The sequence below is a fragment of the Sphaerodactylus townsendi genome, linkage group LG03 (genome assembly GCF_021028975.2).
Source record: "Sphaerodactylus townsendi isolate TG3544 linkage group LG03, MPM_Stown_v2.3, whole genome shotgun sequence".
Lineage (NCBI taxonomy): Eukaryota > Metazoa > Chordata > Lepidosauria > Squamata > Sphaerodactylidae > Sphaerodactylus > Sphaerodactylus townsendi.
In genome coordinates this window covers 173727007-173750789 of record NC_059427.1, presented here as the reverse complement: position 1 = coordinate 173750789, position 23783 = coordinate 173727007, and the positions used below count along the sequence as shown (strand labels likewise).

Genomic DNA, 23783 nt, shown 5'->3' with positions numbered 1-23783 from the left:
CCAGATATCCACTGTCATCCTTCAGTTGTAACTTGACAAGGAAGATACCAGCTTTCATACTAGTGAAACGTGAAATCTAGCCCCGAGCACAGAACTTGGCTTCTGTTCTCAAAATGAAGATTTTTTTTTGTCCTTGTAGTTCTGAGAGAAAACTTAGGGTTGCTGTAAAAGTGGAAAGCTCAAAATAAGAGAGGGGTTTTTTTTGTTACATCCACAGGCTGCTTCCTTCTCTAGGGGTCCTCAACCTTTTTGAGCCTGTTGGCACCTTTGGGATTCTGACACAGTGTGGTCGGTGCAGCCCGAAATTGGCTGGCACAGTTTTACTTCTTTTATTTTATTTTATTGGGATTTAATGTGCCGGCCAAAGCCTGGCTCAGGGCAGCTTACATACATATTTCAATCACAGCCATAAAACAGTTCCCAATGTATCAATTTTATTTATTTATTCTTTATTCTTTGGGCTTCTATACCGCCCCATCCCCAAAGGGCTCTGGGCGGTGTACAACAAATAGTCACATATTTTATTTATTTATTTATTTATTTATTGGGCTTATAAACCGCCCTCCCCCGAAGGGCTCAGGGCGGTGAACAATATATAATAGAGCACAATAATAGGTTAAAATTCAGTAAATACAAATTAAATACGGCTCTAATAAAAATAAACCGAACCCCATTAAAATACAGTACAATAGTGTAGCATTAAAACAAGATGGCACCAACTTCCATTCTCCCAAACTTCAAAGGGGACAGGCGGTAAGATCCGCTTGATGTTATAAGATCATAGGAGGAGGGGGGGGGAGGGGGCCCCTATCAATGGCTAGACTCCCCAAAGGCCCGGTGGAACAACTCTATCTTGCAGGCCCTACGGAATTCAACAAGATCCCGCAGGGCCCGAACAGCTGGCGGGAGAGCTTTCCACCAGGCAGGGGCCAGAGCAGTAAAGGCTCTGGCCCGGGTGGAGGCCAGCCGTATCATTGAGGGGCCACGGATCACGAGTAGATTGGCCTCTGCCGAACGCAGAGGCCGATTCAGGACATATGGGGTAAGACGGTCCGGTAGGTATGTGGGTACATATAAAATAAAACAACTAAAACCTTTAAAAGCAGCGATAAAACGAGCACTATAGTAACTAGAATGACTAAAAGTGGTGTCCAGGTACCCCATCTCTAGAATCCTCTCTCAGGAGGGAGAAGTGGCAGATCCCAGGATGGCAGGAGGCCCAGATGTAACGGACCAGTTTGAACAAAAACATTACAATATTAAAAACATTCACAGATGACGACCGAGAGGTCGACACCTCTCAATAGCCCCAAATCTCCAATCCGGCTCTATTATGTGATTTTTCTGCCAGGGCGGGGAGGAGGGAAGATACAGCTCTATTCAGTTCAGGGACCAGCATGATGTAATCTTAACAGCCTCAACCATCAACTCCACAAGAAACGGAGTCAGTCACAACATGTCTGCTGCAGTGGTATAGCCAGACGTTAAGGCATTATTCCTCTGGCCGGGCAACTCAAGTCAAGCTGACCCTATCCCAACGTGTCTTATTCAGTAGTTCTGTTTAATGCAGGGTGACTCTTATTCAGGTGACCCGGTACGAAAGCACTGCTCTTTATTCATTAAAATATTTTTCATTCCACCTCTGTTAACCTTGTGTGTCCCAATGCAGCCTGCAGAAATAGCCATGGTATAATAAAGAAAAATATTAGTTGCCCTAAACCAGGGGTCTGCAACCTGCGGCTCTCCAGATGTTCATGGACTACAATTCCCATCAGCCCCTGCCAGCATGGCTAATTGGCCATGCTGGCAGGGGCTGATGGGAATTGTAGTCCATGAACATCTGGAGAGCTGCAGGTTGCAGACCTCTGCCCTAAACCAAGGGTGTCAAACTCGCGGCCCTCCAGATGTTCATGAACTACAATTCCTATCAGTCCCTCCCAACATGAGCATTGGCTATACTGGCAAGGGCTGATGGGAATTGTAGTTCATGAACATCTGGAGGGTCACAAGTTTGACACCTGTGCCCTAAACAAACACATAATCAGCTGGGAAAAAATTTACTAGATCCATTCATCCTCTACCAGTAAAATCTCTTTTAAAAACTCAAGTCTTCCCAAAATGCTGGCAAGAGAAATAATATTCCCAGCCTCCTCTAGGAGACTGTTTTAGAGGGGGTGAATAACAGTGTTCTTCCAAGAGGTCAAGTTTTTTCCCTTCTGTCCTTGGAACACTTGTGAGGTAAGTCAGGAGTATAGCGTGTGACTGGTACAAGGTCAGCCGTTGAATTTCATGGCAGATTGGAAATCTGAACCCAGATCTCATAGGATGAACCTTTAACCACTGAACCACGTTGCCTGTTAATCACGAGCAGATTGATGACACTTTACACCAATAGATGAAGTACAAACCTGCACCAAAGTGTCACACAGTAAAAAAGGAATGAAAATACTTCTATATCTGGAAGCAAACATGTCTCATAAACCCTGACAACAGAATGATTTTAAAAGGCTAGTATCCTAAACTTGTAAAAAACAACAGGAACAAAAACTCTTAAAAGTAAAAGCCTCACCCATACTAATGTGTAACCTATGCTACACCTTGCCTGTACTCTGTTTTCACATAAAGATGACAGTGCAGTGAATTGAGGTGCAGCAGTCAAGAAAATTGTATGCTTCCACATTAGAAAATAATCCTGAACAAAAATGAGAATCATTCATTTTTATGTGCTGCCTTTGTCAAAACAATTTTTTGTGCATTGTTGAACACACCACTTTGATACAAGAGCATTTATGCTGAAATGTATTTTTACTTTCAAATGGATGGGGGTGGGGGGTGGGGAGCAGGGCTAAATGTGCAGTAGGACCCAGGCGGAGCATTCTACCACAAAGAAGGTCTGGCATGCTTTGCTCTGTGGCGGAAGAATATACAATCTACTAACATCTTTATGTGAAACAGAGTATAGTTCCACTAATCTCCAAGCGGTGGAAACAACCATTGGTACTCTCCTTTGAGCAGAAGAGGATTTCTGGGGGTGATTTTCAATGATCTGTCAGGGAGGCGGGATCAAACTTTTCTCTTTTCCTTGACATCTTGCAACACACCTCTCTTCAGTTCTTTTTTGCCTCTTGGGAGAAAAGTCATACCCAGTTGCCCATGCTCCTTTCTTCTTAGCTATTTTCTTCTGTCTTCCTTCGCACTATCTCCCTCTCTTATTCAGAGGTTGTTCCCTCCTTTTCTTTTTCCCTGCCTGGCAAACGGGAAGGGAATCTGCAGCACATTCTTTTTTTTCCCCCATGCCCACAAAAGAGATGAATCCTTGTGCTTATGCACAAGAGGCAGCGTTGGCGGGTTGCTGAGAGGGAAATGAATGGATAGAGGCACTGGTGGGATCCAAAAATTTTAGTAACAGGTTCCCATGGTGGTGGGATTCAAACTGTGGTGTAGCGCCAATGGGGCTGGGCGGGGCACGATAGGGGCGTGGCCAGGCATTCCAGGGGCAGGGCATTGCTGGGCGGGGCTGTGGCAAGGACGCAGCCGCTGCGCCGGTCCATGGGCGGGAAACGAATGCACGCAGGCTCAGGCTGCCACGCACGCCGGTGCACCTCCTGCTAGACTGCTTCAAGTTCTGCACGCTACTGCTGAGAAGAGGGGCATAACTAAGGCAAAAATCATGTGGCAAAATCACCAATTAGTAACCCCCTCTCGGCATACACAAATAATTAGTAACCTACTCTCGGGAACCTGTGAGAACCTGCTGGATTCCACCTCTGGATAGAGGGGGGTATACGAATCTCCTAAATAAGGCTGTTGCCCGGTGTAGTTATTTCTCGGCAGTTCAGCATTGTTCTTTTATTAGGAGAATACATGCAGAGTGGTGTAGTGGGTGAGAACGAGTGGATTCTAATCTGCAGAAACGGGTTTCATTCCCCACTCCTCCACCTGAGTGGCAGAGGCTTAACTGATGAACCAGATGTGTTTCCGCACTCCTATACTCCTGATGGGTGACCTTGGGCTAGTCACAGTTCTCTCGGAACTCTCTCAGCCCCACCTACCTCACAAGGGGTCTGTTGTGGGGAGAGGAAGGGAAAGGAGCTTGTAAGCCGCCTTGAGTCTCCTTACAGGAGAGAAAGGTGGGGTATAAATCCAAACTATTCTTCATCGCTAGGTGATCATCCCTTGTGGACAGTGTCCTCTCCCTGCCCTCTGTTACATGGAAACGGTGTCGGTGGTCTTGCCTTAATAGCTTCTCTTCATACCCCAAGACACCAGGGAAATTTACAAATATTTTTTTCAGAGAAAGTGTGCGAGGCACTTAACTAGAGGCGCTGGAAAACTTGCAAGTGCACCAACCTGAGAGATTTCTTACCTGTTGTCACAGCTGAAAATACTTCTTTGGGTATTGCCAGTACTTAAAAAGAGGGCAGCTGGATCAAGGCTTCCTTTGACATGAGCCTCCCTGTCTTTAAACATCTGCAAAGGCCTTATCTTGGCTCAACTGCACCAAAACCATCAAAGCCTTTGGATGACCCCCTCAATCATGAATCCGACATACGCAGCTGACTAGCAGGAATCGTCGTTTCAGGCTCTCTGCCTTCCGGCACCATCAATGAAGCTACGGCTTTGACCAATCTTTCAAGGCGGGGTGGGTGAGATAGAAAATACATTCCACAGACAGGGCAGTACATTCCGTGTGCCCTGATCTACTGTACTTGCCATAACCAGATCTAAGATGCATTACATGAGAATCTCTCCAATCGCCTTTTGATAATGAAAGCAGGGAGGAGCAAAAGGTAACTCTCAAGAAGTCTCCATCTATGTTTGGGCCTTTGACTCCCTACAGGTATTGTCAATTATCAGGGTGACAAATGTCAATTAGACGGGTGAAAGAAGTGGATGTACAGGTGATACCTAACACTGGCAGGGCAGTGAGTGGTGTAGTGGTTAAGAGCAGTGAACTGTAATCTGGAGTACCAGGTTTGATTCCCCACTCCTCCACGAGTGGCGGATTCTAATCTGGCAAACTGGATTTGCTTCCCCTCTTCTGCACATGAAGCCTGTTGGGTGACCTTGGGCTAGTCCCAGTTCTTCAGAACTGTCTCAACCTCGCCTACCTGACAAGGGTGTCTGGAGGAAGGGAAAGGAGTTGGCATGCCCCTTTGAGTCTCCTTTCAGGAAAGAAAGGCGGGGGGATAAATTCCAATTCTTCTTCATCATCCAAAATCAGCACCGGTTTGACCGTAAGCCAGAGGAGTATCTAGGGCAGAGGTCTGATGGGAATTGTAGTCCATGCACATCTGGCGAACCGCAGGTTGCAGACCCCTGATCTAGGGAAAATGAAGCCTGGTGCAAAATCTGAGTTTCCGCACACACACACATACCCCATATGGGCAGCTGCCTTCCCCCACTATGACCAAAGTCTTAAAGTCAGTGTATGGACCTGGGGGGGAAGGAGGAGCAGCCCCCCATGTGACTAAATGGCCACAGCCTGGGGACATTTGAACCCATATGTCCCCCTGGGTGGTATACCCCTGCCCTAAGCAATGCCAAAATCAATCAATCAATCAAAGGCCCCTTCCGCACACGCAAAATAATGCGTTTTCAAACGACTTTCACAACAGTTTGCAAGTGGATTTTGCTATTCTGCACAGCTTCAAAGAGCAGAGAAAGCAGTTTGAAAGTGCATTATTCTGCATGTGCGGAATGAGCCAAAGCTACTGATAGGAATAGATGGGTGAAGCCTCCTCTTTCTAAATGTTTTGTGGTCATGCAAAAGATTTTCCTGTGCTATGGCTAAGAATTGGCAAACCACATAACCCCATGGTGGCGAACTTGGCATGCTGGCAGGGGCTGATGGGAATTGTAGTCCATAACATCTGGAGTGCCAAAGGTTCGCCACCACTGACATAACCCATACTTGTCCAGTGATGGGATCCAAAATGTAAAGTGCAATTTAGGATTGCCCATTCTCCACATACGCTTTAACTTCCTTTAAATAGCTTCCCCAAAGATCATGGAAACACCAGTTTTATAAACTTGAAGGAATTTTTAAGGCAATGTACACAACACATGCAATTCTGACTTTTTTGCGTCTAGTATCAGGTAAGTGACCGTGTTAGTTAGTAGGAGAACACGATTTGAGTTCAGTAGATCTCCCCACACAAAGATCAACACAATTTCCCAGCATATAAACTTTCATGAGTCAAAGCTCACTTTGTGAGTTTATTCCGGTCAAAAAGCTGCCCCTGCTCCAATCTACAAACAGTAACTTTGGCGTCACAATCAAAAGGCTGAAAACTGAAAACAAGCCCGAAATGCAAAACGGGCTCACATTCTAAACAACAATCGCACCATTCATGCTGAAATGAAACACTGTAAACAAACAAGAAATGCCTCTATGTGAGGCAGCTTATAAAACGCCTCTCCAAGCTACCATGTTTCCCCAAATATAAGACAGTGTCTTATATTAATTTTTGCTCCCAAAGATACGCTATGTCTTATTTTCAGGGGATGTCTTATTTTTCTGTGTTCTGTTCGTCAGGCATGCTTCCAAACAAAAACTTTGCTACGTCTTACTTTCGGGGGATGCCTTATATTTTGCACTTCAGCAAAACCTCTACTACGTCTTATTTTCAGGGGATGTCTTATATTCGGGGAAACAGGGTAGCAAGTTCTAGCTATGATAGCATCGTCTCCTCAGGCTTGGAGTAAATCGGCAGAAATCCCGCTCAATGTTGTAGTATTAATCAAAATCTGTACAATGAAAAGCAGAAAAAATCCAGTCATAAGCCATCTCCGAGAGTGCTATTTCTGCGTAGAATGTGAGCGCGTTTGGCAGGGGCGTACCTAGGCAAACTGGCGCCCGGGGACAAAACCTGACTTTGGCGCCCCCCCCCGCCCGGCGTATGGGCGGCCACCCTCCCCCACCATGACCAAACAATGATTTTTTGTACCAGCTCACAAAACACCTCACTCCCATCAAAACATACATGGCTCTCTCCCCACCAACTCTTTTCCTAATTTCCTAATCACACAACCCTATGAGGTAGGTTGTTAGCCTGAGAAACAGATCCAAGCCAGTGCAAGTGGGTATTAAGCATGTAAATCTCTCACAAATCACCCCCAGCAAAACATTTACCAAACAAATGTCAGCATCATCTCTCACAAAACACCTCCAGTGGAATCCACCCCCAAACAGCATCACTTTCAATGGTGTTTAAACTAGGGAGCTCAGATTCTTCTTTTAGATCTACCTTAAAAGGGAGAATCTGGGGTCCTAGGTTAAAACAAAATTGAAAGTGATGCTGTGAGTGAATTCTCCCTGAAACAGCATCACTTTTGAGGGTTGGAGATTCAGATGAAACAAATAGCAGATTCAGCTGGAATCTGGGCAAATTTGGGCACATTCGGACAAAAATTGTCCGATTATGTCCTGCCCAAATATGAACAAATGTGAATGCAAGGTATTTGGGCTTTTGGGGGGTATTTTTGGTGTTTTTTCGGCCTGCAGGGAGCGCATTTTTAAAGCTAGCGGCACCATGATTTCAGGGCATCATCCAGAGACTGCCCTGATGATACCACCTGAGTTTGGTGATGTTTGGTTCAGGGGCAGCAAAGTTATGGACCCCCAAAGGGGGTGCCCCATCCCCATTGGTTTCAATGGGAGCTAACCTGAGATGGGGGCTACCCATTTCAGGGACCATAACTTTGGTCCCCCTGAACATAACTTCACCAAACTTGGGTGGCATCATAAGAATAGTTAACAGATGATACCCTGAAAATTTGGTATCACTAGCTTTAAAAATACATCCCTTCCAGGCATCTCAAGAAATTTGCCCAAGATTCTTTGTTTTGCAGTGACTTTGCTCCATTGTAGCTAATGAGGAATTTCTGAGGCAGGCTGCACATTTTTGAAGATAGAGGTGCCAGACTTTCAAGGTGGCTCCAAGAGGCCTTGAGTAATAGCATCCAAGCTTGGTGAGCTTTGCTACTGGAGGGGGGGGCGGAATTGAGAGAGTTCTGAGAGAACTCAGCCCACAGGCTTTCATATGCAGGAGCGGGGAAACAAAATAAGCCTTTTGGGGGCCCATAAAATTGAACCCCCAGAAGCAAAGGTCTCCTGGATTCTATTACCAGGAGGCCCTCCTGGAGCCACCATGAAAGTCTGGTGCCTCTATCTTCAAAAATGTGCAGCCTGCCTACACACTCAGAAATTCCCCATTGGCTACAATGGAGCAAAGTCACTGCAAAACAAAGAATCTTGGGCAAATTTCTTGGGGTGCCTGGAAGGGGTGTATTTTTAAAGCGAGGGACACCAAATTTTCAGGGTATCATCTGGTAACTATTCTTATGATGCCACCCAGGTTTGGTGAAGTTATGTTCAGGGGGACCAAAGTTATGGTCCCTGAAATGGGTAGCCCCCATCTCAGGTTAGCTCCCATTGAAAACAATGGGGATGGGTCCATAACTTTGTTGCCCCTGAACCAAACATCACCAAATTTGGGTGGTATCATCAGGACAGTCTCTGGATGGTACCCTGAAATTTTGGTGTTTCTAGCCTTAAAAATGCGCCCCCTGCAGGCAGGAACGTGAAAAAACACTTAAAATGTTTAAAAACACACAAACGACCCTGAAATGTTGGCGCCCCCCATGTGACCAAATGGGGGCGCCCGGGGACATAGGGTACCCCCTGTCCCTAGGCAGGAACGCCACTGGCGTTTGGTGCCTAGGGTTTGTTTCAGTGTTCATATTGAGTGTGTGACTTTGATTTTCTTTCACACGATCCCTGGCAGGCCGTATTTCTCCGGGGCTGTTTGATTTTTCACTTGGTTCAGTGCTATCAGGGCTAGGCAACACTTCCATCAGGAGAGCTTTATTTAAGCAGTTTTATTTAAATCAGGCCACACCAGCAGGAGCTGGTGGGAATCGTAGTCCCTGAACATCTGAAGCGCTAGAGTTGGACATCCCTGATTTAAATAAATAGACCCCCACATTTAGAGATGCTTTGCACAGCTCTTTATTTTGGCAAGTTTTTCCATTCATTGACATTAGTCTTTAAGCATTCGGTTTTCGAGTTTTCAGTGTTCTGTCTTTTCATTGTGAAGCCAAGGCACAGCTTGTATTCATAATTACTGAGCTCTCTACAGCTGCCCACTTATCTGATTACTGCTCTGAGATATTCAGTTCTTGAAGAGTTTGGATTTATATCCCCACTTTCTCTCCTGTAGGAGACTCAAAGGGGCTGACAATCTCCTTGCCCTTCCTTCTTCACAACAAACACCCTGTGAGGTGGGTGGGGCTGAGAGAGCTCGGAAAAGCTGTGACTAGCCCAAGGTCACCCAGCTGGCATGTGTGGGAGTGTACAGGCTAATCTGAATTCCCCAGATAAGCCCCCACAGCTCAGGCAGCAGAGCGGGGAATCAAACCCAGATCCTCCAGATTAGAATGCACCTGCTCTGAACCACTACGTCACTGCTGCTCCCCTCTTGCTGGTGTGTGTGTGTGGGGGGGGGGGGGGTTGAAGGTCTGCCACTTCCCGTGCCCCCTCCGGGAAACCCCTCGAACAGGATCCTGAAGTCAGAACAAAAGAGGGTGGGAAAAGGCAGAGATTTCACGGCATCAGATGCTAAAAGTCATGGCTGGCTGACCCATCTGACGTCTCTCAGCAGAGCTGATTCACAGGACTGACCTGTGAAAGCCCCCCTCCAGAAAGAGCTAACAAGAGTAGGAAGCTTCATTATTCCCACGAAAGAGAGAAAAACTAAGAATCAAGTTCTTAAAAGAAATTAAAAAGTGTCAGATATTTTAGGAACTTTCTTAGAGAAGCAAAATTAGAAATATTTTTTTCTGCCTTTATTGTAGATTACGTACATTTCAGAAGCGCGTTCAATACAAAACATGCCACATATGGGTTTTTTATTGTTTTTATTGGGAGGGTTTTTTTGGTAAAGGTATAGTTCTGTTATCAGACTCTTCGCTCTCATCACAAAAAGGACAACTTCGCTACACAGTAATCACACACAAAGTAATAAAACTGCAAAACACAAAATATAATTCCTCACAAAGTCCACACTTTATTTTAAAAAAGTGATTATTTTGGGATCATAAAAGGGTTAAAACTTAATATATATAATATGTGCAACTGTAAACAGAAGTATGGGACAAGGCGTCAAATGCGATTATACAGGCAGAGAACTTTAAAAAAGTTTTAGCTTCAAGACCGGGTTATAGTTTATATAAAAATTAAAAACTGTATAGTCTTTCTTCATCAGCTAAAATCTACAGGATTATTTTTAAACTCTAACCGTCATTCAAAAAAATCTCCACAACCTATTATATTCAGTCACTTTATCATTTTTTAAAATCTCTCTCAAGCTTTTAAACCTTTGTAGCAATTTTTTAAAATTTATTTTTTTTTACAACTTTACAGCCTTCCAAGTTAATGGAAAGACGCACAAATCCAAAGAGACAAAAAAGAAAAGAAAAGAAAAAGTATACTGGCTTTTAACTCAAACCTTTATCTTAATACACTGTCCAGTGGTATTGTTACTGATAAAAACTTTTTAATCTTTTCTCTACACAAATTCCATCTTATTTACAATTTTAATTACTTTTACTATTTTTTTTAATAATTTGCCATTATTTCCTCCCCCATCCCCTAGCACACGCGTGGTTTTTAACCACCGTAGCTTGGAACGGTTTGCAGAAGCAGCTTTTTAACTGAAGAACGCGGTTTCCCTCCTCTTGCTGAGTTCAAAAAGAAACACACTCTTGTGTGTGTCAAACCCTGATTTTCTATGCCCCGCTATGAACAATAAAGCTTCGTCGCCACCCTCTCCCGCAATCCTCCTCCCCCTTGTTTGTTCAATCAGGCCACAAAATAAATGCACTGCAGCTCGCTGGGGATCTCTTAATGCAACCGTGGCAGGCGTGCCCGGGGGGACATGTGTGTTGAACAGAGGGGAGGGGAAATGGTGCAATGGTGCAAAATAAAGACCCGGTGAACTGTAACAAAGAAGAGTGTTAGATAGCCACAGGGATCCGTTATCATCAGCTCTCTACCAGCATGGGCCAATTGGCCATGCTGACAGAGGCTGATGGGACAGGTTCCTGAACATCTGAGAGCGGGGTGCGGGGAACCTGCGGCTCTCCAATGTTCAGGAACTACAATTCCCATCAGCCCCTACCGGCATGGCCGGTGGCCATGCTGTGAAACTGATGGGGTGTAGTTCCCTGAGCATCAGGCTGCACTGAGTTCCTGATCCTAGAAACGCTATTCCCTGCACCCCTGGTCTAGAGAGCTCCTCCCCACACCAGATCCCGACTCAGGTTCAAATGATACAGCAGTCTTCGAAAGGTACGTCCAACAGCAAAGGAAGACTGTATTTGTGTTTTGCTGGGGGTGGGGGTGGGGGTTGGGGTGTCTGTCTTGTCTAATGCCCACATTTTGCCTTCTGCTAATTCATATGGAATCACCCTGCACTGGGGGGGAACGCTGCTGGGCAGATGGCTCTTTATAAATTGATTCTATTTTCTTTTTTAAAAAAGAAAAAATAATAATATATATATATCTATGTACACACGCACACCTAGAAAGCATAAAAACGGGTTCTTTACACATGCCCTTTTCCACCCAAGGTTCTGCCGACAAACAAGTCGCGCTTCTGCTTCCCTTCCTCGGGCGCGAGGTGGGGGGGGGGAGGGGGTTCTGCAGAGATCCACCCAGCAGTCTAGAAAAACCTTGCAGCCAGGGCCTCCGTCCCCCCGGCTAGTTCAAATATATACACAATATATATAAATAGATAAATAATCCCCACACTCTGCAATGTGCCAACGTCTCTCTTTCTCACACACGCGCGTGTAGTGCACACAAACACACGAGAGCCTCCAGAGCAGCAGGTTGGATAATGGGAAATGGTGGAACGGGAACGGCGGTCAGCTCCGTTGATCAAGCGCAGGATTCCCTCTCTGCCGACTGCGTGAGCGACACGGGACAAACTCAACGGGAGCAGGGGACTGGTGTCTGGTGACTGGCAGCTCCTGGTTCCCCGACTGCATTGGCACATTTGCAACCCCACCGTTTTGTCTCGCAGAGGGATCTGCCCTTTCAGCGGGCGGAAGAGGGAGCCCTTGATGGCTCATTTCAGAAATCCGGTCAGGAAGGCTTTTGAGAGACCAAATTGTGCTTGGTGGAGAGGGGCCGGGGGTGTGTGTGTGTGCTGCAGACAGTCTCAGCATGACGGTCCGCACCTCCACGCAGAAACTGTTTCCCAGCTGCGGCTCTCCATGTTCAAGGAAGAGGGGTTCCAAAAAAGCAGAGGGGTGGCACAGCGAGGGGCTCACATTTGAAAAAACGAAACAAAACACCCCCCCACCCCCCAAAATCTAACACTTCAAATGAGGTAGGTTCAAGTGCGGACGCTCCTCGCGCATGGAAGATGGGGAAGGGCGGGCGGGAGGAAGGGAAGGTCCATTTTCCAGCTTCGCCAACTCAGGGCCTGCAGTTCACTAGAAGTAGTTCTCCTCCCCCGCAAAAGCGAGCGCGCACACATGCACACACACACACACGCACGCACCCCTTTTTCAAATGCAACATCTAAACGTATACAAAATCCAGAGCCGGGGAGCTCTGGAAGGTGGATTGTCAAGCCAACGAGTCTCTTTGAAGCCTCTTGTTACCTTGGTAAATTAGCAAGCCGTAGATATTAAGTTTTATTTTAAAAATCAGCTGTCTCTCATCCATGCACGCACGCACGCACGCACACACAGCCACGAGAAGTTCCACAAACTCACAGAAAAATGTACAAACTCTCTCCCCTGCGGACTGAACAGCCATGATGGTTCCCTTCCCCCGGCTCTGCTAGACAGACTGTCGCCTGTCTCCTCCCAGTATATTTCTGAAGTCCATTATTTACAGGTGCGCAGGGGGTGGAAGGTTTCCCCATTACGGCCTCCAAAGTAAAATACTAAAAAGAAAACCCTGAGTTGCCAGTTTATCAGTTCCCCACCCGAGACGGGGCTTGCCAGCGGCCGCTGCCTTCTGCTGGGGGAAAGCAGGTTGCCATGTGTGGTAGAGGAGGCAGCTGAGCCCAACAGCCGAACAGCTGACTTGATATCTCCGTTAACCGAGGTTGGCAGCGCAGTGGCAGGTACGCCGATGTCACCTGAGCACTTTGGTGTCCCAGCTGCCCCGCCAGCATGTTGGGGTGATGGATTCCAATCATGCTTCCCTGGGTGGGCTCTACCCTACAGGAGGGTTGGGAGATCCGGTAGAATAGGCCTCTCTTTTCCGAGACTCCTGCACCATTTGTGCTAGGCGGTCAGGGCCCCCCCCCCCCCTTCCCCACCGTGTCCGAAGAGCCTCTTGGGGCTAATTCATCCATTTCCTGCAATTCCAGGCTCCACAATGGCACGGAATCTTGTGCTGATCATCTTCAAAGTCAAATTGGTAGTCATAAGTAAGCTGGAGAGGAAGAATGACAAGACAAAAAAAGAAAGAAAGAAAAGAAGTTAAACTTTCCCACCTTGGTGAGGCATAAAGTGCTCTCTTTCCCTGGTACAGCCTCTGCCTTTAATTAGTTTATCGACATGATGCCTTTCCATTTCAATTGCTCGTCCCCAAGACTCAGGGGTGTCAGATTCCAGGTGTTGGTTGGAGGTCTCCCACTATTTCCCACGATTACACTGATCACCTGGCCACAGAGACCAGTTCACTTGGAGAAAAAAGCCACAAACTGCATGGTATGCTCTGGGAGCTGGTGTGGTGTAGTGGTTAAGAGCAGGGGGAGAACCAATCTGGAGAACCAGGTTTGATTCCCCACTCCTCCACATGAGCTGTGGACTCTTATCTGGTGAACTGGATTTGTTTGCCCACTCCTACAGCCTATTGGGTGACCTTGGGCTAGTCACAGTTTTCTCAGAATTCTCTCAGATCCACCTACCTCACAAGGCATCTGTTGTGGAGAAAGGAAGGGAAAGATTTTGTAAGCTGCCTTGAGTCTCCTTACAGGAAAGAAAGGGAGCTGTAAATTCAAACTCCTCCTCTTCTTTTTCTATTGAATCAGTGGCGTAGCGCCAATGGGGACATCCAGGGCAGCTTGTCCCAGGTACTGCGGGTGGCAATGGCGCCGGGCAGGGGAGACCCCCTCTGCCCGGCGGAGCAGGCAACCGCCTCCTCTGTCGGGTGGTGGGGAAATGGCGGCCTTGGCCAGCGGTGCCGGGCAGAAAACCCCTCTGCCCAACGGAGAAGGCAGCCGCCTGCTCTGACGGGTGGTAGAAAAATGGTGGCTGTTGCCTGCCCGGTGCTGCCGCCTCTCGAGCTGCGGAAGGCAGCGGCGCCGGGCAGGGAAATGCCCTCTGCCCGATGGAGCGGAAATGGCGGCCGCGGCCTGCAGTTTGCATGAGCTGATGTTTCCAGAGCAGTCTCAAGGGTAGCCCTGCGCTGAGAAAGTTACAGAAGTCTAGCCTAGTGGAGAATGCCATGTGGATCACCATGGCTAGGTCAGAGCGAGACAGGTAGGGTACCAGTATTCCTACCTGGCGCTGATGAAAAAACACCAGTTTACCCACAATCATGACCCAGGCCTCCATAAAGGTTGACTTGACTGTGCCTGCCCCCCACCCCAAACAATTCAACACCCACCTCCTCTCCTTTGGGTATTCGACGACTTGAGATGATTATAATCTTGTCCTCTTTGTCGAAAGTCACAACCTCCGCCACGCAGTTGGGAGCACAGGAGTGGTTGATATATCTGTGGGGAGCAGGAGGGGAGGCAGAGGAACGTTAGAGCTGGGTAGGTTGGACCCCTCTCTTCCCAAGGCCCTCCCATTCCAGTGAAGCCGCCCCAAGGGGTCAGCAGCATCACCACCCATTCTTCTTGGGAGCAGCTCTGCAGCTTGGGAAAGGAGGGGAGAGGTCAGGATTCAAGCAGCGGCATGCCGCTAATGGGGACATGGGGTATCCGTGGTACATGGGGTATCCGTGGTATCCATGGGGTACCCATGGCCGTTTCATCATGTGGGGGGGCGCCGGGGAACCCCCCCATGATGAAACTGTGTGAGCCTGAGCCGCACGCTGCTGAGAACCTCCCCGCCTCCCAGCTTCCCTGCAGGCCGGCTCCTGGGGAGGGCTGTGGGGAGGGCAGAAGCCGACCTGAAGTGAGGCAGTGGGGCAGGGCACTGCAGCGGGCGTCCCTAACAGGTGCCACAGCACAGGCCGGCCCAGGAACTGGCCTGCCATCGCAGCGCCTGTCCAAGCTGCCCCCTAGCCCCGCCCTCCCGCCGCCCTCCCTGCTGGCTCCCGTAAGTGAAGAGCGGGGGAGGGGGTGCAGGAATGCGGCCATGCCCCCGGGCACCATTTAGGCCTGGTACACTACTGGATTCAAGGGTTCTATTATTAACTCCACAAGACACTAGCACAGTGGTTCTCAACCTGGGGGTCGGGACCCCTTTGGGGGTCCAACGACCCTTTCACAGGGGTCGCCTAAGACTCTCTGCATCAGTGTTCTCCCTCTGTAAAATGGATAAATGTTAGGGTTGGGGGTCACCAGACGATACAGGGCCCTCAGAACTGCAGACGATACAGGGCCCTCAGAACTAGGACAAAGAGGCTGAGAGACAGCTTCTACTCTAGAGCTGTGGCTATGCTAAACTCCGCTGCTTCATATTGATGTATTTGGGGCTGTGTAGGGATGGGTGGAGGAAGGGGAAAGTGAGGATGATGTATGAGTCAGAAATTGTGTGCATCGAGGAATGCTGCTGTAAATTTCGTTGTGCGTGCACAATGACAATAAAATGCTTATGCTTATGCACCACAACATGAGGAACTGTATTAAAGGGTCGCGGCATTAGGAAGGTTGAGAACCACTGCACTAGCAGGTCAAAGGCGGGCTACGATGGGGGTGAAGGAAGGAATTAGGATCATGTTGGATCATGTTCTTAGCTCTGAGGCCTCCAGAACTAGCAAGGAAATTCCTGATGCAGCATTTTTTCAGACTTCTAGCAAAGAAACAGAAGTGGCTGTATGAAAGCAGCAATTCATGTCATCACACGGTTAGGGGTTTTCATTTAACACGGCACGAGGTCACGGCATGTGGTCCACAGCACCCAAACCTGCCACAGCTAAGTGTTACAAAGGAGTGGGGCTGCAGAGAATACGCTGCGGTCCCCAGTCAAAGATTCTCTCCACCTGCCTTTCTCCTTCAATGCCACCACAAACCAGTATATAAGATGTAAACAAACTGCCTGGACCTTGAAAATGGTGTCCCTCTGATACCGGGGTGTCCAATTCTGGTGCTTCAGATGTTCACGGACAACAATTCCCATCAGCCCCTGCTGGCATGGCCCCTGATGGGAATTGTAGTCCATGAACATCTGAAGCACCAGAGTTGGACACCCCTGCTCTAATCCATCCAAAAAGGAAAGATTGTGTGTGTGCGTGCTAAAGGAAGTCCTCCCAGAACTTCAGGTAGATTGGGTTGCTGCAGTTTGTTCCTTCTATCTTTCCACTAGTTGGTTGAGACTCTAGAACTCATACAAACACCCCCACACCGCTCCAAACAGAGATGAATGCAACAGGTGCATCCCAAGGCAGCAATTGTTAAAGCAGCGGATACTCTGGAGTAGACCACCTTGTAGTATGCAATGCAGAAACAACTGACAGACACACAGTCAACCGTGCAGAAGTTCTATTTATTGCTACAACTACCAAAGTGCTTTGCCAGACAACAGGTGTTTCCAGGCACACCCCTCTGTGTTCTCCGAGCCAACTATATACAAACAGGCACCATCAGGTGCACGGGTCTTATCAGTGATACACACGTTACTAACACTGCACATGACACTGATTTTGCACTTGGCACTTGTCTAGGGGTGGACACATTTGTCATGTAGATTTTACCCATCTACACATGCCTTTTGACAGTCTCTGACAGCAATAACATCATTTGATTGAATGTTTTGAAATTAAAGAAGCCAGTTAAGTGTCCTAAAATAAGCCATCTTGCAACAAAATCTCAGTTTGATTTGAGCATGCAAATCTACACTTATAATCATTTAAAGCTAAACCCATGACTCTTCATGAAACAAGTGAAATGAAGTCCTGCTTTTCTATACAAAGGGGCGGGGGGAAATGCCTGCTCTGTTGAAGAGCTGCTGTATCACTTATTATTTTTGTTTACCGTATATACTTGTGTATAAGTCGACCCGCATATAAGTCGAAGCACCTAATTTTACCACAAAAAACTGGGAAAATTTATTGACTCATGTATAAGTCGAGGGTGGGAAATGCAGCAGCTACCGGTAAATTTCAAAAATAAAAACAGATACCAATAAAAAGGTTTTTGAATATTTATTTCAAAGAAAAACAGTAGGGTATCAACAAAAACTTTAAAAGTTCTGAGGTGGAATATATAACTCTCACAGGATGTGAGAAAAGATGGCGCCGAAGAGAGACGTGGTTTTGTGAGCTCCTCCACTTTTATTCTGTCTTTTTATCTGTTTTTCCCGGGCCCCAGGCACCCTGCCAATTTTAATCTCTAAGCTTCCTACAATTATTTCATTATAAGTTTACGGAGGCCTGCTACTAGAGGAGGAAATTATTTTTAACCAGTTGTTTTATCTTCAATAACGTCTCTCAATTTTAAGACTGGAAAACAGTCACAGAACCAGGCTTTGGCTCTAATAGACCTTATTTACTGCCTTAACAATCTCCTCACCAAGAAACTATCTTTGTGCATATGTTGATAAAGCTTTCAAAACTCATCGGTCCTTGAAAGTTAACTCCTCTGCGCGGCAATGGGAGGGAAAAAGAAAGCAAAAAAACGTCACCTTTCCTCCCCTTCTCCCCAAAACAAAAAGAACTCCAAACAAAGCAAGATTGATTGCTTCTTAAACGACAAACCTTTGGAAGAAGGAGAAGATTTACTGCAGGATTTTGCACATAGTAACAGATATTCTGCTTTAGGAAATGACTCGGCTCCACAGGTGATGGTGGTAGCAAATAGCCTTTCCTCCTTTCCCGTAGACCTCTCTGAAAAACCTCTAATCTTGGACACAGCACTTAAAGTGGTAGATCTTACTGAGATCAGCACAAGTGATTCTCCCAAACAAGCTGAGCTCTCTGCCACGTCTCTTTCTAACCTGATGGAATTATTAGCCAAAGAAGCTTTTTTAATATCTGATACATTTGGAACTTTGTTATCAAGCATTGCCAACGTAAGTTCCAAAATTGATTTTCTCAGTACTTTATTAAGCTCTCCAGAACCAGAAACTGAACAGATTAATAGCAAGAAGTTGCTTAATGACCGATTCACTGTTGCTGACTCTGAATACAATAAGATTCCAACAACAATGTCTTTGGTTCTGGCAAGAACTGAGGTGGCTATCTCCATAGGTCTCACTAGGCTTAACTATGGCAGATGGAACTCCTTCCAAAATATTAGAATGTCTCTCAGCAGATTACTGAACTGTCCTATTTGGAAAATCCAACTTGTGTCATACAATCGACTTCCAGCTGTCAATGGATATCAAAGAATGACACTTAAGTTTAGATCTGAAGAGATTCCGTCTCTCATCCTTAACCAGCACAATCAGCTGGCTGCAAAATTTGACATCATCTTTTCCCGTGTTTTTCATAACACTACAATTAACTCACTAATTAGTGCAAGTGCTCTGCGCAAAATAAAAACTACCTTTATTCAGGCCCACTCAGAACTTCGAGAGCATCGTGCCTCTCCAGTCAAAATACCAGTGACTAACAGGGAAGAGATTAAGGAAATCCTGGATGACTGGAAGACTCTTGAGGCAGATGTTAAAGAGATCGTGGATTGCCAACATTCTATCAGAAGAACGCTTTTCCAATCCATTTCAAGTAGTCATGATTCTATTATTCAGAAAGAGAATCTAAGCAGAGATAAGCTCAGTGCAACTAGCACTGAACCAGTAAATTTGACAGGCATTGCACCTACCTCAAGCCTACTACCTCAAACTCCCTCTCCTTACGTGAAGAGTCCAGTACTTAATAAACAAGCAGAACTTAAAGGCCATTCCGATTCTCAAACTACAATAGCAGATTACGAACTTGATATGAGATCGTCAAGAGTCCTGCACCAAGAAAAATTCTATAACGATCATGAGAAAACATGTATAAGAACTTGGAGAACTGGAGACACCCCAGGGAATGGTAGAAATGTCCGATCAACAAACAAGCATGGAGACCAATCTAATTAGTGATGCACAGGTAGATGATACTGACAATCAAAATGAATCTGCTACTTGGCAAAAGGAAGTATTCGAGGGATTTCAGGAATTACCACATCCTGAACAAAAGAAAGTGTTAGACAAGCTTGAGGCAACAAGAAATAAATTTGCCCAACTTATGAATCCTCTGAAACATTCATCGGCCATAACTTGCTTAAGTCCTCCTTCATCTGAGGAACACAGTAGTGGAAATATACCAGCTATCCCCCCTCGAAATAATCCTCAATCCATGGAGAGAGCATCTAGCACTGATGAACATGATTTAATCACTTTTGATACCATAGCTACCCCAAAAACTGTTGGTGCTAGAACTAGAGGAAATACCACTAATGGATGTATCCAGCATGCACCAATAATTATTGAAGAACTTCCCCAATTAGAATGATGCCAGAGGCACTTTAAACTCTCTGTCCTGTCTTTGAACATTGCAGGCTGGAGTAACAAAGTAAAAAACAGATATTTTATGAACTTTCTGACAGACTTCAATATCATTCTTCTTCAAGAAACTTGGTCTAACTTGAATATCATGATGGATGGTTACACTGCATCCTCCTTACCAGCAATCAAGGCCTCACATTATGGACGTTACTCAGGAGGCCTATCTATTCTAACAAGAAATGATATTGTTAAGAAATTCCTACCCAACTGTTCTTCCATTGCACAAGCAGTTTTAATTTATACTGAGAATACCCCATTAATTTTTATTAATGTATACCTCCCCCCAGGATTGGACTCGGATTCGCTCTCCACTACTTGGAATACGCTATCGAACTACCTGGAAGATCTTGAAGATAGTCATCCCACCGCTGAACTTATTCTGGCTGGTGACTTCAATGCCTGTGTTAGCAATAGCTTACTTGCTCTTTTAACAAATGAGGGTCTTGATGATGATTTCATACACCTTTTGCTGCTTCCTCACCTACATACTTCTAAAGACCATACATTAAATTTAGCGGGTGTGAACTTAATTAAATTCGGCCATCAAAAAACAATAAGCTTTGGCTAAATGGTCTTAGCACTTTTAAAAATGCTGAGGACTATACTAGGGTAACTACTTGGGGCCAAAGTGTAATAGACTATGTTATTATCTCCCCACTCTTACTGAATTCGATTCAATCGTTTTTTGTAGGTGACTTCCTGTTAAGTGATCATCTCCCACTATGCTTCTCTCTGAATACTAACCTAAAAAAACCCATACTGGTTAATTCAACAACTTCTCAAAATTATTTTCCGCGGACAGTCTGGTCCTCACATGCCAAGTCTAAAATAATGGCTTGGTTTTAACTCCCCTTTGACCACTACTCTCAAAATTCCATAACTAACACTGAGCTACCTACTTTCAGCATTTCTAGCTATGAACAATTAATCAAAACTTTTATAAATGCCTCCATTTATCAACACTCTGCCATTACTAATCAAGATACGAAAGCACCAAGTGGGGGAAAAGGGATTGGTTTGACAGAGACTGTATTACTTACAACAACAATATCCGAGCCCTATATAGGTATTATCACATATCGGCTCCAAGGACATTTTGTCTCAAATTGCCACTCTTAAGTATGAATTCAAAACCTTAACCAAACAGAAGCACCAAGATTTTGTAATATTGCAATGGAATAAACTATTACAAACCTCCATTGACAAGGATGCAAAGTGCTTCTGGGCATTGGTAAATAACACCACAGGCCTGCATAAGCTTTCTACCTCTTCTATCTCCCCAGACAGGTGGTTTAATTATTTCTCAAACCTCTTTCATGATCAGACATCTAATGAAATTGACTGGCCAGACACTGACCAACTCCCTATTTGGCCTCCAGTTACTCCTGCAGAAGTTACCATCTTGATTGATAATATGAAAGAGGGGAAAGCCCCAGGCCCTGATGCACTTATTTCAGAAATCTTCAAACTAAATTCGAACTGGTGGGCTGGGATTGCTAGCAGCTTTTACCCATGTCAACAACTCAGGAAAGATAGCTGAATCGTGGCTTTCGGCCATACTTGTGCTGGTGTACAAGGAAGGGGATCCAAGTGATCCCACAAATTTCCACCCGATTGCTCTCTTATCAGTGGCCGGAAAGATTTATTCCAAATTCCTGCTGAACAAAATAGAATCTTGGCTGGCACACAATAAATTCTTGGAGCTGAGCAAATTGGCTTCCGTAAAGGAAAGCAACTTTAGATCACGGCCTTATTTTGTTTCATCTAGCGAACAAGTATGTTACCATGGGAAAGAGCAAACTATATGCAGCATTCATTGACCTTAAGGGAGCCTTTGACTCCATCTCTAGAGAACTTCTATGGCAGAAACTCCGGGTTTTAAGAATTGACCCAAGACTGCTCCTCCTGATCCAACAACTCCACTCGAATACATCTTGCCAGGTCAAATGCTCGCAAGAGGGCCTGCTAACAGAAAATATCGCAATCACGAAAGGAGTCAAGCAAGGCTGCATACTAGCCCCCACACTGTTCAATATTTTTTTGAATGATTTAGCCCCTGCATTATCAGAAACCAATAGTCATCCTCCTCCCTATTCTAAATGCATTGCCAATACCATTAATGTTATATGATGGTGCAGTTTTACTTTCAAGATCTAAAGTGGGCCTTCTCCGTTTGATTAGGCGATGCATCCAGTATTGTAAAACTAATAAACTGGAGATTAATTATAACAAATCCAAAATTTTAGTTTTTTCAATGACGGTTGAAGATGCACAAGTGGGAAGTCAATAATATTACTCTGGAGCAGGTCAAACAATTTAAATACCTAGGAATCACCTTCTCTTATAATCTGTCTTGGCTCGTGATCGCTAATCTTTCCTCAACCATGGCGTCCAATAGCGTGCGTGCAGTCTCCCGTTTCTTTTACAACACCTGGTAATAGATATATACCTGCAGCAATTAAGGTATTTAATGCCAAAGTCGGAGCACAGATATTATACGGGTCCCCAATTTGGATCTCTGCAGTTAATAAAACCATTAACACTCTACAATCCAAATTTCTACACAAAATAATGGGCCTACCTAACTGTGTTCCCTTTGCTGCTATTTGCCTGGAAACGGGACAGATCACTTTTGAGACCTTGGCTTGGTTAAGAGCATTCAAATATTGGCTCAAAATACATTATCAACAGGACTCTTCCAGTTTCATTCACTTTTTTCTACAAGATAGCAAATCAATGTTATGGTCAAATATTATCAAAAACAAAATTGAAATCATTGGTCTATCCTTGGAATCGCTCAGTATGCTTACCCTTACTGAGGCTTATAACACCCTGAAAGTGAAACTGCTTGATGTGGAATTCCAAACACTGACCAAGGCAGCAAAAAGGACATGCTCACCATTTAATCTAGCAATACCCCCAATCCAAGGCCAAATGGCTAACTATTTAATCACTCTGGTTAACCCAACACAACGGCGAGCCTTGACGCTTGCCAGATTTAATGTTATGCCCTCCGCTTTTTTGCGTGGCAGGTTCAATAATCTTGATAAAACTCAAAGATTATGTTCCTGCAACCAAATGCAGATTGAAACCATAGCCCATTCTCTGTTTCACTGCTCGAGAACCAAGGGAGTCAGAGATCGATATGTAAATTCCATACCACTACTCACCATGGCCCCTGCTGACTTGGTTGCAATTCCAATTCTTCTGAATAATACCAACCCTGAGATTGTGGCAAACTTTCTCCTTGAAATAATTGAATGCAAATAATCCAGCAATGGGTCTAAGTAGGTTTAGAGCATAAGTAATTAACTTCTCCCTTCCTTATCACGCCACCTTACTTTAATATTTTATTGCTATACTACAATATATTAACCTGGGAATTTAGCATGTCTCTGTAGCAGCTCTGAAATGTTTATCTGTGGTATTAATTTTAGATGTAATATGTGTTTCAATTTCTGTCTCTTGCTAATAGTAATCATAACAAACATGGTCAGTATGATGCAGACAGAATTTGCTTGTTGTTGGCTGGTTCGGGCCCAGTGGAATGAGAACTGGGGGCCTTCTTTTTGTTGAAGATGTGAACATGGATCGATGTGTCATGCGGGTTTGCATTGGATGTGTTTTGCTGTATTGGTTTGTTTTGTAGCTATTGTGTTTTTTTAATATGCCAATAAAGGCTTTCTGTTCAGTATAACTCTCACAGACAGTATCTCTTCAGAGTTTCATAGGGAAGATGCTCTACAAGATCCCCCTTTTAAAAAGTCCCTACAGGTTCTCCTTCAACACGGATAGCTTAGCAGTGGGCTTATCGTAACACAGTGAAGATGCTTGTGTGGTGATGGCGGCCACTGCCCCAAAGCAAGTCTTTTTTGCAGGTCTGCAAGCTCAGCTGGACAGAAGTCCCACCTGCTTTCCAAAAACACTGGGTGGGGGCCAAGAAAGGTGCTGGCAGTGGCTGCACCCCAGGGCACCCTGTGTGTGTGTATGGAGGGGGGGGGGGATTCCTGCCACCATGGGCTCCAATGGGGCGGATTTCCCAATGAGTATGGCTCCCTAGCATTCATGGAGCTTCCTGGCCTGAACAAAAA

General features: G+C 45.5%; 1 protein-coding gene across 1 annotated transcript in view; it reads right to left on the bottom strand.

Moving 5' to 3' along the window:
• Positions 1–11394: 11394 nt before the first annotated feature.
• KMT2D (lysine methyltransferase 2D) overlaps positions 11395–23783 on the bottom strand; it is a 182646-nt gene continuing 170257 nt past the window's right edge. The window contains 2 exon segments of the mRNA XM_048487610.1: positions 11395–13459; positions 14639–14747. Coding sequence (XP_048343567.1) covers positions 13367–13459; positions 14639–14747 — 202 coding nt within the window. The 3' untranslated portion in view covers positions 11395–13366.